General features: G+C 45.4%; 1 protein-coding gene across 1 annotated transcript; it reads right to left on the bottom strand.

The window, feature by feature from the left end:
- Positions 1–5,860: 5,860 nt before the first annotated feature.
- On the bottom strand, positions 5,861–6,163 carry LOC141161130 (histone H4-like). Its single transcript, XM_073645903.1, has one exon. It carries the CDS (start codon positions 6,161–6,163, stop codon positions 5,861–5,863), a length of 303 nt encoding a protein of 100 aa, XP_073502004.1.
- Between the last annotated feature and the right edge of the window lie 11,118 nt (positions 6,164–17,281).

Below are 17,281 nucleotides of genomic sequence, written 5' to 3'. Positions count from 1 at the left end.
GCGGAAGGACCCCGACCGGCGGTGCCGCTGACCTCAATGTGGCTACCGTCGGGAGATCAGCAGTGGAAGTAGCCGCACAGGCAGCGCCTCTCCCCGGTCCTCACTAATACGATTCGCTGATTGGTCGCGGCCGGCGTCAGTGACTTTAGCGCCAAATTTAAACACTGCTTTGCTGATTAGTCGCGGTTGCCGGCCGCGACGAATCAGCGATTTTGGCGCCAAATTTAAACACGCTTTCCGGTCCTCACTAACACGGTTTGCTGATTGGTCGCGGCCGCCAGCCGGCTAGGGCCGAAGATCACCCAACGGCAAGTGAGAAGGGAAGACTGGGGAGTGGCGCCGCCGGTCAGAATACTTCTTCGAGCAGCCGGTCATCTCCCGCAGCGTCGCAGCGGAAGTACCCGCACAGGCAGCGCCGCACCCCTGTCCTCACTAATACGATTCGCCGGTGGCCGCGACCAATCAGCGATATTGCCGCCAAATTTAAACACCGCTTTGCTGAGTGGTCGCGGTCGGCGGTCGCGACCAATCAGCAATATTGGCACCAAATTTAAACACTGCTTTGCTGATTGGTCGCCGGCCGCGACCAATCAGCGATTTTGGCGCCAAATTTAAACAACGCTCTGCTGATTGTGCCCGGTCGACCGCATATATATACTAGAATACCCGATACGTTAGAATCGGGCCACCATCTACTAATATTTATACTTGTGGATTTGCTGCAGTTCAATTAAAGTCAATGGGCGGCAAACGCTGCAGAAACGCACATAGAGTGGTACCCGGATTGGCTGGGGAGGGCGACTACTCCCATCATCCGACCACCAGTCCCGCAGATAATAGCGAGAGCGGCGCGGCTGAGGGGATCAGCAGTGTTCTCAGCCGAGTCGGGGCTGCGCGCTGTGTAAGAAAAGATAAAAAAATCACTATCTTCACCTGTCTGACAGCTCCCGATGTCCTCCTGGTCCTTGCAATGTCCCCGGTGACGTGTTCAACCCGGAGGTCGGCGGTACACTGCTGGGAGAGTGCTCGCTTCCAGCAGTGTACTTTGCTGCGCTGCCAGGACCTGAGGTCACATGAGCTCTCAGCTGAAGATCAGCTCAGAGCTCACGTGACCTCACTTTACGGCACCGGTGCTGCGTGGGAACATTCTCAAGAATGTTCCCACATTCCACAAAGGCTGAGATAACCGGGCTGGGGCTGATCTTCTGATCTTCAGCTTATGAAACCAAGTGACCTCACTCTTGCAGCTGCAATGTATACTGGCAGTAGTGATTACACCCCTGTCAGTGTACATTGCTGTCTTCTACAGCAGTGACATCAGTGATTGCTGATGTCACTGCTGTAGAATTGACCCGGATCGCCGAGGGACAATCTGGATTGCGTGATGATGGCGGATATGTGAGAGATATGGTTGTTTTTTATTTATTTCACAGAAGATCGAGGGCTTCGGGGACTGAGCATATAATAGAAAAAATATTAAAACCGTGGGTATTTTTATTTCATTAAAATACTTTATTCTGGCCTTGTCTTTTATTTAATTTAAAAAGCAGTGAAAACTTTTTTTTATTTTACAAAGCGGTGAAAACTTTACTACACGGTTAGTAATGGGGGCGTCTTATAGACGCCCTCCATTACTAACCTGAGCTTCACGTCAGCCGCCAATACAAGGCTGACATGAATCCTGACCCCATTACCCCACTCGCCACCGCTACAGGGCAGTGAGAAAAGCGGATGCGCCATTTCTGGGACTGCTGAGGGGTGATATTATTTGCCGCGGAGGGGACAGGATCCATGGCCCCTTCCTTGGCTATTAATATCAGCATGCAGCTGTCTGTATAGCCTCTTCTGGTTAGAATTAATAGGAGGACCCTATGTCAATTTTTTTCTGGGATCCCACTGTAATCTAGCCAGTAAAGGCTAAGCAAACAGCTATAGGCTGTTATTAATAGCCAGGGAACATTGTTGGGCTAATGGCCCCTTCCCAAGCTACTAATATCAGCTCCCAGCGGCCGGCTTTCCCTTTGCTGGTTATAAAAATGACGCAGGAGCCCATGCCATATTTTTTAAAAAATTTTAGGCTCTGTGCCCATGATTCAGACTTTGCAGGGCTTTAGACACATATTCTTCCAAACCGTTGCATTCTGTTGAACGCAGGTAAATCCACATGTGTTCACTAAAATATGCGGATTTACCACATTTAATGCATTCTAGTGGTCACATTTCGGTTATGGAGACTAGCGTCTCTGCAAGAGAATTTGACATGCTGCGGTCCTGAAAGACGCGCCACATGACAATGTCCACGGGTGATCCGCACACTCAGATGCATGCATAGTGGACATGGGATTTCTAGAAATCCCATCCACTATCCTGTAACATCTCAACGCTGCAGGTTTCATCCTTTAAAAACACGCAGCGTCAAACCTGCAGCGCTCCTGATCGTGGCCACATGCCCAAACTCACCCGCAGCATGTCAATTTCTGTAACAGACATGCTAGTTTCTACTGCAAATTTTAACCGATTGAAGTTTCATTTTATGCGGTGGATTCACATGTACCGACAACAAAAGTGCGGCAATAGAACACCGTGTTTTTGAGACAGAAAAAATATGCTACGTCATAGGCGTTGCTGAGTGCTAATCGGGGGGACGTAGTGGCTAATGAAACAACTGTGAGCTGTTATTATAGCCAGAGAATATGTTTGACTAATGGCACCTTCCTAGGCTAAAAGTAGCAGCTTTCAGCTGCCCCAGAAATTACATGAATGGGAATGCTGATGAAAATTGGGTGAATTGGATTAGCTGACACCTAGCTCTTTTGTTTGGTGATGACACAATGTAAATCAGACCCTTTCATTACCAAACTTAAATAAAATAAAGTAAAGAATTGAATAAACACACAGACACAGAGTAAACACTTTATTTGAAATACAACAGACACATTATTTTAAGGGATTCTGTCACCCCCTGGGAGATATCAGATCTCTACTATGGGCATACAGGTTAAAGAAAAGAAAATATATACATACCTGTATGGCCCATAGTAGAGGTTTGATTTCAGAGAAAAGAGCTTTCATCTACTTTGTTTTCCACAGGATTGGTGTCCCCCGGAAACCAATAAATCCCCATCTAACTGTTTATTGTTCCCCAAAATATCCGCCTATATGCTTAGTTACCATATTATCCCACTGCCCTGCACGTCACAGGGACCTGTGATGAGCTCTGTTCTACCTCACTACTCGGGCATGCGTAAAATGACACTCACATAAGGCGCGCTTTGCTTCATCCTGGCCCCGTCTCGCCGTGCACTGTGCCGCAGGGTTCCATTGTGCAGGCGCCGGGAATTGACATTTACTGCATACGCAATAACAGTAAAGGAGACCCACTTTTTAATAATGGGAACAACAAAGCATAGCCGGTTGATGGCCCTCTAACAATAGTGAGGGCCAACTGTTGATCCTTTAAGAATAGTAAGGGCCGCTGCAGAGGACTCATAGCTTGGTCCTCGTACATGTTACTCCTGTTATAGCGCAATGGTTGCTTTACTCATGCTGGACAGTGATATAGTCTAAACTGAAGAGTACAAGGGACAACGGGGAAGGGTGAACATTAGGTCCTTGCCCGTGAGAAGACAGTTTTTCATACATACAATGCGGCTGCTAATAAGGTAAGTCATACAATTGACAGCCTTCCTCGCTAAACTGTCTACAAACTTGCACAAAGACAACTTGCTGGACCTCCGGATCTGTGGGAAAAGAGCTTAGATCTGCCCCTGACTCACCCCCTTAGCCGTGGGGCACTCGGAACCGGGCTTTAGTGCGATGATGGGGGTAGTAGTGGCAAACCCATCCTGTGGCTCAGGGTGGTCAGACCAAATGCTGTGGCAGTCTATTCGTAGAGTTATGCATGTCCGACTACGCCACCCGTGGGTTGCAGTCAGGGATGACAGCCACTGCAAGGCAGACCGCTGAGGCTGATGTTGGTGTGCAGCACAGGGATAGGATAACTCCCCACGGGAAGAGTGTAGCCTCAGGGCAGCGTATGTGAATGCTGGTGGTGATAGTGCAGGCCGCAATAATAAGAGTTCAGAATCCGCTTCAAACAGTCCAGGGTCTTTATTGTAGGTATTACTAATGACCCGACAGGAGTACTGGGTAGGAATGGGCCTGGGTGTCTGAGAGCATTCGGGCGAGCCCCACTGGTCAGGGTGAGTGTGAAGGCCTACCGTTCTCTCTCTGCCCTTGCTGACTATCCACCTTTTCGAGGTGTAATAGCCCACGTCCTTGAGCTGGAAGTGTACTTCACCTGTATGGCTTGCGACTCGGGCCTTGGGTACCTTTTGCTTCCTCGTGCTGTACCGGTCCCTCTGTGTGGCGGAGCCTCCAGGCTTCTTAGGCCAAGGGACCTGAAATCCCTTGCGGGTTGGTTCTCTGCTGCTGGGCTTGCAACCCTGACAGCCTCGGACCCCAATGTCCGGTGGTGTAGTTCTCTCAGCCAGGACCGGCTCTAGTCGCCTCTGTCCCTGGCTCGCAGCTTCTCCTCTGCCTCACGGACTCCTTGGCTACAGCTGAACTGTCCCTCCTTCTCTGGGACTAGTCTCAGTCCTGAGCTAGGTCATCCAGTCCTCTCTAACCCTGCCCTCAGTTCCAGCTTCTAAAGGGGCAGCCAGCTCCACCTACTGGCCTGGGACAGGAGGTGCTGTATGCTAATTGTCCCTGACCAGGGAACCTAACTCCTGCTCTCAGACACAGCCTATAATATTTGTGGCATCCAGGCCTGGGGTGACACACCCCGATCACCTGAGGATAACAAGGTCCTAATTCTAGAAGAGCGAACTTTTAAAAATCTGACTTATTTTGGGAGTGGGTTCTATGAGCCCCATTCAATCCTCAAGTAGGGGATGGCAGGAGAAGGGGTTAATTCCATTCAGTGCCGTTATCTGTATATTCAGCAGTGATCTGATGCTTCTGCTCCGCTCCATCTACACATCCAGGAGGCTCCCCATTCACCCACTAATCTACATTGATTCCCTGTGGTGTTCGCGCCGATCCGATCACAGACTAAGGAGAAGTCTCACAGGTTCTGCCAGGAGCCTGATGTGATCGCCTCCGGGTCTGGGGAAGACCCCGCTTCTGTAAAGACCCCGCTTCTGTAAAGCATGTGTAAGTGTGGAGTGGGGATCAACAAAACACATGGCTACTAAAGAGTTAAACGGTGGAAGAAATACTTCTATCCGGTATTGATCGGCACCTGAGGAGGTCTGGCATTGGCTGATCACAGATCCGTTGGTGGTTTTGAATTTCCCGCTCAATCGTTCTTTGTCCTTTGTCATATTACCGGCTCCTCTGCTTGTAGGGAGATCGCAATCTGGTCTGGGGGAAGCTCTACCCCACTGTACGGGGCAGAGCCGCTTGCCCCAATCACAGTGATCGTAGAGAGGAGGGTGGGCTCCATTATTCATTATTTTCGGGTGAACAATCTTCACCATCATTCAAGGTTTTCTCCAAGCAGCACTTGGAACATCGCTACTGATGGGAGCAGGAATGTACCTTGTATTACAGAAAGCGGATACTGCTTCCATAACTCGGGAGATCTACAGATTCCTGTATAGGACGTAATCGGTCATTGACTAGAAATCATTCCAACCGCAAGAAACTGTTAACCCTTCAGTGCCAGTATTCTCAGAGCTCCTTGTGAACAATGAGTGAATATTTTAATTCTTATTAAACAATGTATAAAGCTCGCACTGACATTCACAGAAGCACAGGGATTATTACTCGCCAGCAGGAAATTGTAGCCTCTCTTAGAAGATGTGGTGGCTCTGAAAAGAGCCTTTGGGTTGTCAGGATGGAGCAGAGAATACAATTAACCTCCGAAGCCGTAGAGAGTGCGGCCCTGGCGCTTGAGCGCGTACACCACGTCCATAGCGGTGACGGTCTTCCTCTTGGCGTGCTCGGTGTAGGTGACGGCGTCACGGATCACGTTCTCCAGGAAGACTTTCAGGACACCGCGAGTCTCTTCATAGATGAGGCCGGAGATGCGCTTGACGCCTCCTCTGCGAGCGAGACGGCGGATGGCAGGCTTGGTGATGCCCTGGATGTTATCACGGAGCACCTTCCTGTGCCGCTTGGCACCGCCCTTCCCGAGACCTTTACCGCGACCAGACATCTTCTACTGAGCAGAAAGCAATGTTGAAACAAACGGGCTCCTCTTCATATAGCGTATAGGTGGACCAGAGAGAGTACTGCAGAGAAGAGGCGGATCCTGGGCGGGTCTTATACAGAATCTACATTAGCTCCTCCTTCCTCTGCTGATTGGCTGAACACAGAACTGTTATGGAGTTTGAATTTCCCGCTCATTGTGCAGTTCCCGCAGTTCTTTCCAGTTTCTACTCAATGTAACTTCTTTCCCTGTGAAGAGAAATATCCCAAATATTGTCATCACCTTTCCAGATCATGGTGGAGAAATCTAATCAATGAAATTCATAGTTGGAGAAATTACCTGAGAATCATAAATGAAAATGAATATATTTTTATAACACGAATACAAAACGACTGAGGATCAGACAACATCACAGATTTGAAGAGCAAGAAATTCAACAAAAAAAGTCTCAGGATGTAGTGCCTTTCAATGAGAATTAACCAGGTGTTTGCTGAAAATTCCGCTGAGCACTGAAAGAACAATTTTACAGATATAGTTATACCACATATGTGTATTTTTTATTTTTAAAGATTCTCTGATTTAAATGGGGGTTAAGGGGAAGTGATTCCACCCTGCGATCATCTGTTTGCTTGTACTATGCACAGCGCTGTATACAGCTATAGTATATAGCTATAGCCATGGTTACCTATGAACATCAGCCATGGGCTGGCTCACATAGAAGTGAAACATGACAGATATGAGGGTCTTCAGCAGACCACTGGCTTTCATGGCACCCTATTGGTTATTTTAACTGCCCATCACACGCTGTAAACGCCACTGTGATAGATTGAATAAGTTAAACTCCTCTCAAGACTGTTACAGGCGGATGATGGCTGAATAACTCAACCATCTTCTGTCGGAAAAGATACCAGCTTCGTTCCCTACACTCCAGGAGTATAATAATTAAATAACATCCCACTGGTGTATAAACTTATACTGACATTACGTTAAATAACATCCACCTGGAATATAATCATATACGCCTCTTGCAGAAAAACAATGTCCCCTTGAAATCTATAGTGGCCAGTGTGAACATGGGGCTACAGAGAGCATGCACATCTATTTATTTTCCAGTTTATCTCCTTAGGCTTCTGTTTCAGGATTTTTGCACTCTTTGCAAATAAAGGAGTGGTTTCCTTTTTCCTTGAGCTGGACATTACATTCATATATTTCTCCATGTCTGGGTGTCCATTAGCCAGGTCTCAGGCCTTCTCATCCCTTATTCACATTACATCGCTTTATATATGGTAAGGTTTTAATACTAGAGGTTAGGACCATCCCGAAAAGGGTCACCTTGATGTGGTGGGATGGCTTTTACGTTTTTTAAATAAAATTATGTTAACTATGTGCCCTATATTATTTTCATGCATTATTGCTCTTTATTTATTTACTGCAGGGTATTTGCTTATTTTGGTTTTATCTTACGTTTGGCAGATTTCTAAAGTTGCGGCCATAATTATGTGTATTTTTTTGCTTATTTTGTTTAACATAAATATACATATTTATGGGTATAATATTATATATTTGTTTTTTAATTTTGTAATATTTTCCTTAAATATTTTTCCATTTTTTTTTTACTTTTTTACTTAGTCACTCTATGAGACTCTAAATTCTATTGCTCTGATTGGTGGTGTATTGCCTTGTGATGCACCAGCATTGCAAAGCATTATAGCTGTCAGTGTGACACTGACAGAATTCATTTTAGACCATGTTCCTGGCATGGTCAAACTGACCACCATAGCTACTGTAGCAGACCCGGAAGTCATCATTTAACCTTGGGTTGCCATGAATATAATAGGCGGCTGGCAATTAAGTCTGGGGGAGGGGCGATCTGATGGGAGAGGGAGCCCCCTTCCTCTCCTAGCTTCTAATAGCTGCAATCAATATTGATCGTGGCATTTAGAGGGTAAACAGCAGGTGGTGGTATGGGCACCGTCACTGCTCCTCTGCCCAGCACGATAAACATGACATAAATGTACTTCATAGGTCATAAACCCTTTCCCGACCATTACTGTGTTCTCACACATTCTCCCTCCCCATTCTGTTTACTCAAACATTTCCACTCATATTGTATTACACATTCCTCTGCTTTCACATTGCCTTCACACACTTTCCACTTTCAAAATGGCCTTTTAACACATTCAACCTCTCCCCATACTGTCCCCTCACACATTCCCCCATCATCCCTATGCTGTTTCATCATGCATTTTCTCCCTCTGCTTAAGTTTTCTTCACAAATTACCCTACTTAATCCCATATTGTTTCATCACACATTCCCCCTATTCAAACCGTCTCCTAACACATTCCCCTTCTCCATACTGTCTCCTAACACATTCCACCTCTCCCCATATTGTGTCCTCACACACTCTCCACGTACTCATACTGTCACCTCACACATTCCTCACTCCTTATAATGTCTCCTCACTCATTGACCCTTTTCCCATTCAGTATCCTCACACATACTCCCCTCCCCATACTGTCTCCTCACACTTTACCCCCTCCTCCTTATACTGTATCAAACATTTTTTTGCCATACTTTCTCCTAAACCTTTCCCACCCTTTTACTCACACTTTGTCCTCACACATTATCCCTCCTTATACTGTTTCCTCACTTGTTCTCCCCTCTCAACATACTGTCTTCTCACAAATTCTCCTCTTTCTATACTGTCTCCCCGCACATTACCCCCCCTACCCATTCAATCGTGTCACACATCCCCCTTATAGACAGTTTTTCCTCAAACATTCCCCTATGCACACTGTGTCCTCACTCATTCTAACCTCTCATCATAATGTCTTCTTACACATTACTCCACTCCTCCACTTACTGTGTCTTCACACACCCCCTTCTTATTTACCCCCCTTTTTATTTCATCAATCAATAAAAATAAGAAGAGCAATATTAAGAATATATATGGCTAAAAAACACAGTGCCCAGTATGAGGGACTAGCTCCTGACCAAGGCTTCAATTATAATAAAGGCTCATAAATAAATATAACTATCGTAATATAGTATATCAGCATTTATAGAAAATTCCCCTAAAACAAATTCTTCAACATAGTATACATGATTACAGGCTGTCTATAGTATAACGGGTGCAGCATAAGATATTATAATGGGACAAAAGTTAACCCTATGATCAGATCCAAATAAATAATGCCCAAACACTATTAGAAGCCATAGTGACAGTAAGAAATACTGAAAGAAAAGTCTTGGAGGAAAAGCCATATACCTGATAAAGATGATGCCAAACAAGGAACCTAAATAGGAAATAACCATGACCCAGAGCAGGACACTGTCCCCCTTCACAACGACACGCGTTTTGCTTGCTTGATTCTTCCGAGGACGTCATCCGCAATTTTGTAGTTTCCTATGCACCACAGCATTCCTGAATCACTTGAGCTCCGAGTACCGTGCTACAAAGGCCTGAGTGAGTACTGCTGGGAAAATTAAAGGGGGGAGAGACTGTCTGAATCGTTCTGTCCTCTGGTATAGCCGACTTTACAGAAAAAGTTGCCACTGCAACTCGTAAAGGGGCCATACTCCGATTTCCTGGCTGTTGCCCATAGCAGCAGCCCCCAAACTTTCAAATTTGCTCAAATTGATCCATCTGGTCTGGTGCAGGATATCAAAAGCAATGTCTCACAGTGAATATAGCTACACCGTGGAGCAGGAGGACCTCAGCAGCCACAGCAGCCAGCTGTATCCTGTCTCTGACCATGATATATTACTTTGGGACCCCTTTGCTTCCCTGCTATGAAGGAGCGCTTCACACCTACATTGAGTTCAGAGAGAGAATGCAGGATACCTTCTAACTGTACCCTGCCTCTGAAGAGCAGAAAGAGGAGATCTTAATCGGTCAGCTAATTGGGAGCAGCACTCCGGGAAGTCAAGCCCTGACCTTGCTCTGAACGCCAATTCGTAGATCAGATCTTGAAGAGACTGAAGGTCACTTTGAATCAAGGACTGCTTGAGAGCTGAGGAAGCATTTTTATGGAAAGAGGAAAAAACCTCAAGAGTCCCTCAGAGACTTTTCCCTGTCACTGCAGGAAATTTTGAGGGCCATCATCCATGTGGACCCTCGAGAGGCTGAGAGTCAAGATCAGACTCTTCGAGAACAATTCATAGAAGGTGTGTTGGACAAGACTCTGAAGTATCAACTAAACATGCGGTCCATCCATCACCCGGGTACCTATTTCCTGGAATTCAAGGAACTGGCATAGAGGTCCTGGAGGAGGAGTCTGAGACCAAAGAATATGGAAGGGTTAGACCTCCCTGCGAGTTCTAACTTTTAATTTGTATTGCTAAGCAAGGAGCCCGGGTCCCATCTTCAGAAGATGAAGCCACCCTGGCCTGTCAAGGCTCTTGTCTAGCTGCAAAACCTGGAAAAGGTGATGGAGCGGTTGGATTGACTGGAGTACCCCTCTAGAAAGAGAAGATTCTCCAAGATTAGAACGGGAATGGCCACCTCCAGAACCAATAGAGAACAGACGCCGACCCACAGAGAGGTCTTCAGATACCTTGTACAAAAGTACCCAAAGACTAGAATGTGGATGCTGTCTTTGACGTGGACACCAAGAAGAGGATTGCTGGCAGTTAAACGATTATCCCCTGAGGCAGCGGGACACCCCTCAAGAGGAGGGACCTTACGTCCCCTAGATCCAGCCTGGATGCCGAAGTACATGGACGCTTGCTCCATGGTTTAAGTCAGCGTAACGGCGTGAGTTTCCCTGGCGTGCTTGACATGGGGACTCAAGTGACCACTATCCGCATACGGTATTTAAAGAGTGCCAAAAAGGAGCCCAACTGACAAAACTTCCAAAGGCCTGGCTCCACATCATAGCCACCAATGGAAAGTCAGTAGCATTAAGCCACTACTGGGAACCGACACTTCAGATTGGAGGGACCGAACACACGCCAAGGGGTAGTAGTGATCTAAGTTCCAGAAAATGACAACTTTCCATTGATTCTAGGCACTAAAGTTTTTCGAATCTGCTATACCGAAGTGCTGGAATCCCTACGACAGTCCCTGCCAAATGTACCCAAACACTATCAGAAGGATATCCATGAGACCATGCAGGTGTTGGCGGCTCAACAGTTGTTTACCAACAAAAAAGGGGAGATTGCCATGCCCGCATCAAGGATGCCCAACCTGTCCGGTTACAACCTGGAACAGAGACTCTGGTGTGGTGTAGATCCTGCGTGGGAGTGCGAGGACAAGCCTATAAGGTCCTTGTATAGCCTCTCTTGATGAACTGCCTCTCTTGATGAACTAGCAGCAAAAAGCCTAGTTACTGTGTCCAGAGGGCAAGTACCCATTCATCTGATCAATCTAGGGGACCAACCAGTGGACCTGAAGAAATATTATGCCATAGCCAACCTATATAATGTACAACCAGAAGATCTAGTGGAAACCTCTCTTATGGCTTCACAACAAGCAACATCAGCAGAGAATGCAGCTGAAGATCCTGCCTCACCGCCCTAGTGGGTCACATTGAAAGTTGGCAATGACATCACTCCAGATTAATAGATCCAAGGAGTACTAGAGGTAGATAAACAGCACCAACAAGCCTTCAGCCAGCACCCCATGGGCTATGGGCAAGCCAGTCTAATCCACCATACTCTCTCGACTGGCGACCATTTCCCCATCAAGGAAAGCTACAGGCTGGTACCCCATGCCATGTACCAACAGGTGAAGAAAATGGTCCAGGACATGAAGACAGCAAATGTGCTCAGGGATAGCCAAAATTCGTGGGCTACCCGCTTGTTTTAGTGAAGAAGAAAGATGGGACCATACGGTTCTGCATGGACTATCGTAAAATAAAAAATATCACGCATAAAGATGCCTATTAGTGATGAGCGAGCATGCTCGCCACTGCTCGGTACTCGCCCGAGCATCTCAGTACTCGAGATGCTCGGAGCTCGCCGAGTACTTTCGAGATGCTCGGGCGTGAGCTCGGGTCCCCGTCCAGCATATTTGGCGCTATTTAGAGCACCAATCATGGAGGGATTGTCTGCCACTCACTGTAATGCCACAGCCATGGTGGTTGTGGCATTACAGTGATTGCCCAAATCGATGGGAACAGTGCTCACAGTGAAACTTGAAAAGCCGGCAATTCATCAGCGGCATACATCGGTAACCGACAATTTAGAACAGAAAGAATAGATCATAACACATAGATTAAATAGATAGAAACATGTCAGTCACATATATAAGAAGTACAGTGACAGTGTTGGTTACTGTACTTGTCATTTAGTGTTAAAGGATTTATTTAAAAAAATAATAGTGTTTTCTTGCACCGTCTCTTTAAAAAAGCCGGTCTGCAATTCAGCATCGGTACCCGACAATTTAGAACAGAAAGAACAGAGCATCACACATAGATTAGATAGATAGAAACATGTCAGTCACATATATAATAAGTACAGCGATAGTGTTGATTACTGTACTTGTCATTTAGTGCTAAAAGAAAGGATTTATTAAAAAAAAAATTGGCGTCGGGTTCCCCGTAATTTTAGTCTCTAGCTGCGGTTAAGCAGATGGCTGGGGCAGATGTTTGAAGGCTGGGAAGGGAGTAATACCCACGGAGCTTCCCAGGCTACTAATATCAGCCTCCAGATGAATACCTAGCCTTTACTAGCTATTAAAATGGGGGACCTGAAAAAAAAAGGATCTGGGGTCCCTCCTATTTTAATAGCTAGCAAAGGCTAGGCAGACAGCCGGGGGCTGATATTAATAGCCCAGGAAGGGTGCCCTGAATATTGGCCCCCTCCCAGGCTAGAAACACCAGCCGCCCCAGAAATGGGCTGGGGTTGATGTCAGCTTATAATTAGAGATGAGCGGTGTTCGACTCGAACTGTTCGCCAATCTCAAATTTGAGCTGTTTTGGGCGGTGTTCGAGCCGTTCGACGAACACTAACGATTTGCAAAAAATCCGGCTGTTCGAGGTTATGTTCGATAACTGTTCGTGCACCAAAATTGTAACTGGATTTTTTCACAGTAATACTGTTAATGCACATTTTCAGTGTACAACGGGCGGGGGGAGGGGCAGGGGATGGATCTCTGCAGAAATAATGCCGAACTCCATGTTTTTTTTCTTTCCCGCATTTACAGTGGGGCGGTGCAGTCTGTCAGCCTATCAGCAGTGCACACACGCAGCAAAGTACTTTTTTTTCACACAAGCAATGGCATGTGTCATTGGCTGTGTATGTCACATGTCCTTGCCCTATAAGACCCAGCCATTTTCCCCGTCGCCACCATTTTCTCACTGCTGCAGCTGCGTGTTAGACGGCACCGTTGTTGCTGTTAGCCCTATATTGTGTAACTGTGAATTGCAAGTGAATTTTCTCTTAAATAGACAGAAAGGTTTAGGGAGTAGGGACTAGTTGTAATTGCAGCCCTTTTGAGGGCTAGGTTACAGCAGTACCTAGCGCTTTTTGCCAGGCAGGTCTGTGCTCTTAAATAGACAGATAGGTTTAGGGAGTAGGGACTAGTTGTAATTGCAGCCCTTTTGAGGGCTAGGTTACAGCAGTTCCTAGCACTTTTTGCCAGGCAGGTCTGTGCCAGTGCTGTGCAAGTGTTTTTAACAGCATTTGGCTAAATCTAACTAAGCCAATCCTTTTGGGCCTCTAGCAGTGTGTGTTAGTCAGTGGAGTAGCCTATCTGTGTTGCAAGCTACACCACCTGTGTATCTAATACCATTTTTTTACTGCACCTAGCCAAGTAAAACCTTTTGGGCATAGTAGCAGTGTCTATTACTCATTGTTGCAGCCCATCTTTACCAAGCTCCACCACCTTTGAATTTAATAACACTTTTTTACTGCATCTAGCCCAGTAAATAATTTTGGGCATAGTAGCAGTGTCTATTACTCATTGTAGTAGCCCATCTGTACAAAGCTCTACCACCTTTGAATTTAATAACAATTTTTTCTGCATCTAGCCCAGTAAATAATTTTGGGACTGTAGCAGTGTCTGTTACTCATTGTAGTAGCCCATCTGTACCAAGTTGCACCACCTTTGAATTTAATAACAATTTTTTACTGCATCTAGCCCGGTAAATAATTTTGGGCCTGTAGCAGTGTCTGTTACTCATTGTAGTAGCACATCTGTACCAAGCTACACCCCCTTTAAATTTAATAACAATTTTATACTGCATCTAGCCCAGTAAATAATTTTGGGCCTGTAGCAGTGTCTGTTACTCATTGTAGTAGCCCATCTGTACCAAGCTCCACCACCTTTGAATTTAATAACATTTTTTTTACTCCATCTAGCCCAGTAAATATTTTTGGGCCTGTAGCAGTGTCTGTTACTCATTGAAGTAGCCCATCTGTACCAAGCTCCACCACCTTTGAATTTAATAAAAAAAATTTACTGCATCTAGCCCAGTAAATAATTTTGGGCCTGTAGCAGTGTCTGTTACTCATTGTAGTAGCCCATCTGTACCAAGCTCCACCACCTTTGAATTTAATAACAATTTTTTACTGAGTCTAGCCCAGTAAATAATTTTGGGCATAGTAGCAGCGTCTATTACTCATTGTAGTAGCCCATCTGTACCAAGCTCCACCACCTTTGAATTTAATAACAATTTTTTACTGCATCTAGCCCAGTAAATAATTTTGGGCCTGTAGCAGTGTCTGTTACTCATTGTAGTAGCCCATCTGTACCAAGCAACACCACCTTTGAATTTAATAAAAAATTTATACTGCATCTAGCCCAGTAAATAATTTTGGGCCTGTAGCAGTGTCTGTTAATCATTGTAGTAGCCCATCTGTGCCAAGCTCCACCACCTTTGAATTTAATAACATTTTTTTTACTGCATCTAGCCCAGTAAATAATTTTGGGCATGTAGCAGTGTCTGTTACTCATTGTAGTAGCCCATCTGTACCAAGCTCCACCACCTTTGAATTTAATAAAAAAAAAATTCTGCATCTAGCCCAGAAAATAATTTTGGGCCTGTAGCAGTGTCTGTTACTCATTGTAGCAGCCCATCTGTACCAAGCTACAACACCTTTGAATTTAATAACAATTTTTTACTGCATCTAGCCCAGTAAATAATTTTGGGCCTGTAGCAGTGTCTCTTACTCATTGTAGTAGCCCATCTGTACCAAGCTCCACCACCTTTGAATTTAATAACAATTTTTTACTGCATCCAGCCTATTAAATACTTTTTGGCCTGTAGCAGTGTCTGTTACTCATTGTAGTAGCCCATCTGTACCAAGCTCCACCACCTTTGAATTTAATAACTTTTTTTACTGCATCTAGCCCAATAAATAATTTTGGGCCTGTAACAGTGTCTCTTACTCATTGTAGTAGCCCATCTGTACCAAGCTACACCACCTTTGTATTTAATATCAATTTTTTACAGCATAAAGCCAAGTAAATACTTTGGGCCTGTAGCAGTGTCTGTTACTCATTGTAGTAGCGCATCTGTACCAAGCTACACCACCTTTGTATTTAATATCAATTTTTAACTGCACCTAGCTAAGTAAAACCTTTTGGGCATAATAGCAGTGTCTGTTACTCATTGTAGTAGCCCATCTGTACGAAGCTCCACCACCTTTGAATTTAATAATTTATTAACATTTTTTTACTGCATCTAGCCCGTAAATAATTTTGGGCCTGTAGCAGTGTCTGTTACTCATTGTAGTAGCCCATCTGTACCAAGCTACACCACCTTTGAATTTAATGTGAATTTTTTGCAGCATCTAGCCCAGTAAATACTTGTGGGCCTGTAGCAGTGTCTGTTACTCATTGTAGTAGCCCATCTGTACCAAGCTACACCACCTTTGATTTTAATATAAATTTTTTACTGCACATAGCCAAGTAAAACCTTTTGGGCATGGTAGCAGTGTCTGTTATTCATTGGAGTAGCCCATCTGTACCAATCTCCACCACCTTTGAATTTAATAACAATTTTTTACTGCATCTAGCCAAGTAAAACATTTTGGGCCTGTAGCGGTGCCTGTTACTCATTGGAGTAGGCCATCTGTACGGATATGCAACGATACTAAATAACCATTGGTGCCCAAGCTTATGGCCTCCGTATTGGGCAGAACAAGTGCTGACAAAAAACAGACACTCCTGGAACTCTTCCCAATAGTGGTAGCAATAGAAAAATTTGGCGCGAGCCCGGCTAACAAAAATATACGCTTCATAACAAAAAACACCAGCCTAGTGCGCTGCATTAATAAGATGGCATCATCGTCTCTCCCTGTGCTAGGCCTACTACGCTGGCTAGCATTCCTGTGCCTAAAACACAATGCATTGTTTCGCACTAGCCACGATGCTGAGGGGTCTAACGCTGCTGCTAACGCTTTATCACAATTCAATTGGCAGATTTTCATAGAGCTCCTCCCCAACGCCCACCCATCGGGCAACAGTTGCCCACCCTCCCTATGGGATCTAGTGGCGAATAGTTGATGCCATTAATCAGAGCGTCAGTTGCCCCGTCGACATGGCTAGCGTACGGTAAGGCATGGTAAGAGTGGACACGACTAGTAGCAGGCAGATGGGTTGACCAATGTGAACAAGCCAGATTACAAGTCACCATAGAATTTCTCCACCAGCTAATGATGAGGGGCATATCAGGGGCGTCAGCGCAGCGGTGTCTGACCGGAGTAGCATTTCACTTCCAACTACTGAATTGGGGAGATGTGACAAAGAGATTCATCATCAGACAATCCATAAAAGGGTGGAAAAGGGGTCAGCCAAACCAGGAGTGTAGACGTCTCATCCCTAAAACTGATTTCTCACATCATATCCCTAACACCATTAACATGACACTCACAATTTGAAGCAACACTACTGTCTACTGCATTTGCGATCGCCTTCTTCAGGGCTCTATGCACAAGCGAATTAGTCCCTCAATCCAATATTACCACCAGTGGAGGCTTATTACACCAGGACGTAGTCATAGCCAATAATGCGCTAAGTCTACGCATACGCAAATCGAAAACGGTTCCAGCGAACAGGGGCACTTGGGTACTTCTACAACCCACAAACGGTACACTGAGTCGGGTAACAATAGTAAAAACATATACTGTATAACCATCAGATCACAAAGTAATAAATGCCTAACATCGGCAGGGAA

Source organism: Phyllobates terribilis, unplaced genomic scaffold (genome assembly GCF_046119375.1).
Source record: "Phyllobates terribilis strain yellow unplaced genomic scaffold, ASM4611937v1 Scaffold_9__5_contigs__length_417890890, whole genome shotgun sequence".
Taxonomy (NCBI): Eukaryota; Metazoa; Chordata; class Amphibia; order Anura; family Dendrobatidae; genus Phyllobates; species Phyllobates terribilis.
Note: the sequence above shows the minus strand (reverse complement) of the source record. Positions and strands in the feature narration are given on the sequence as shown.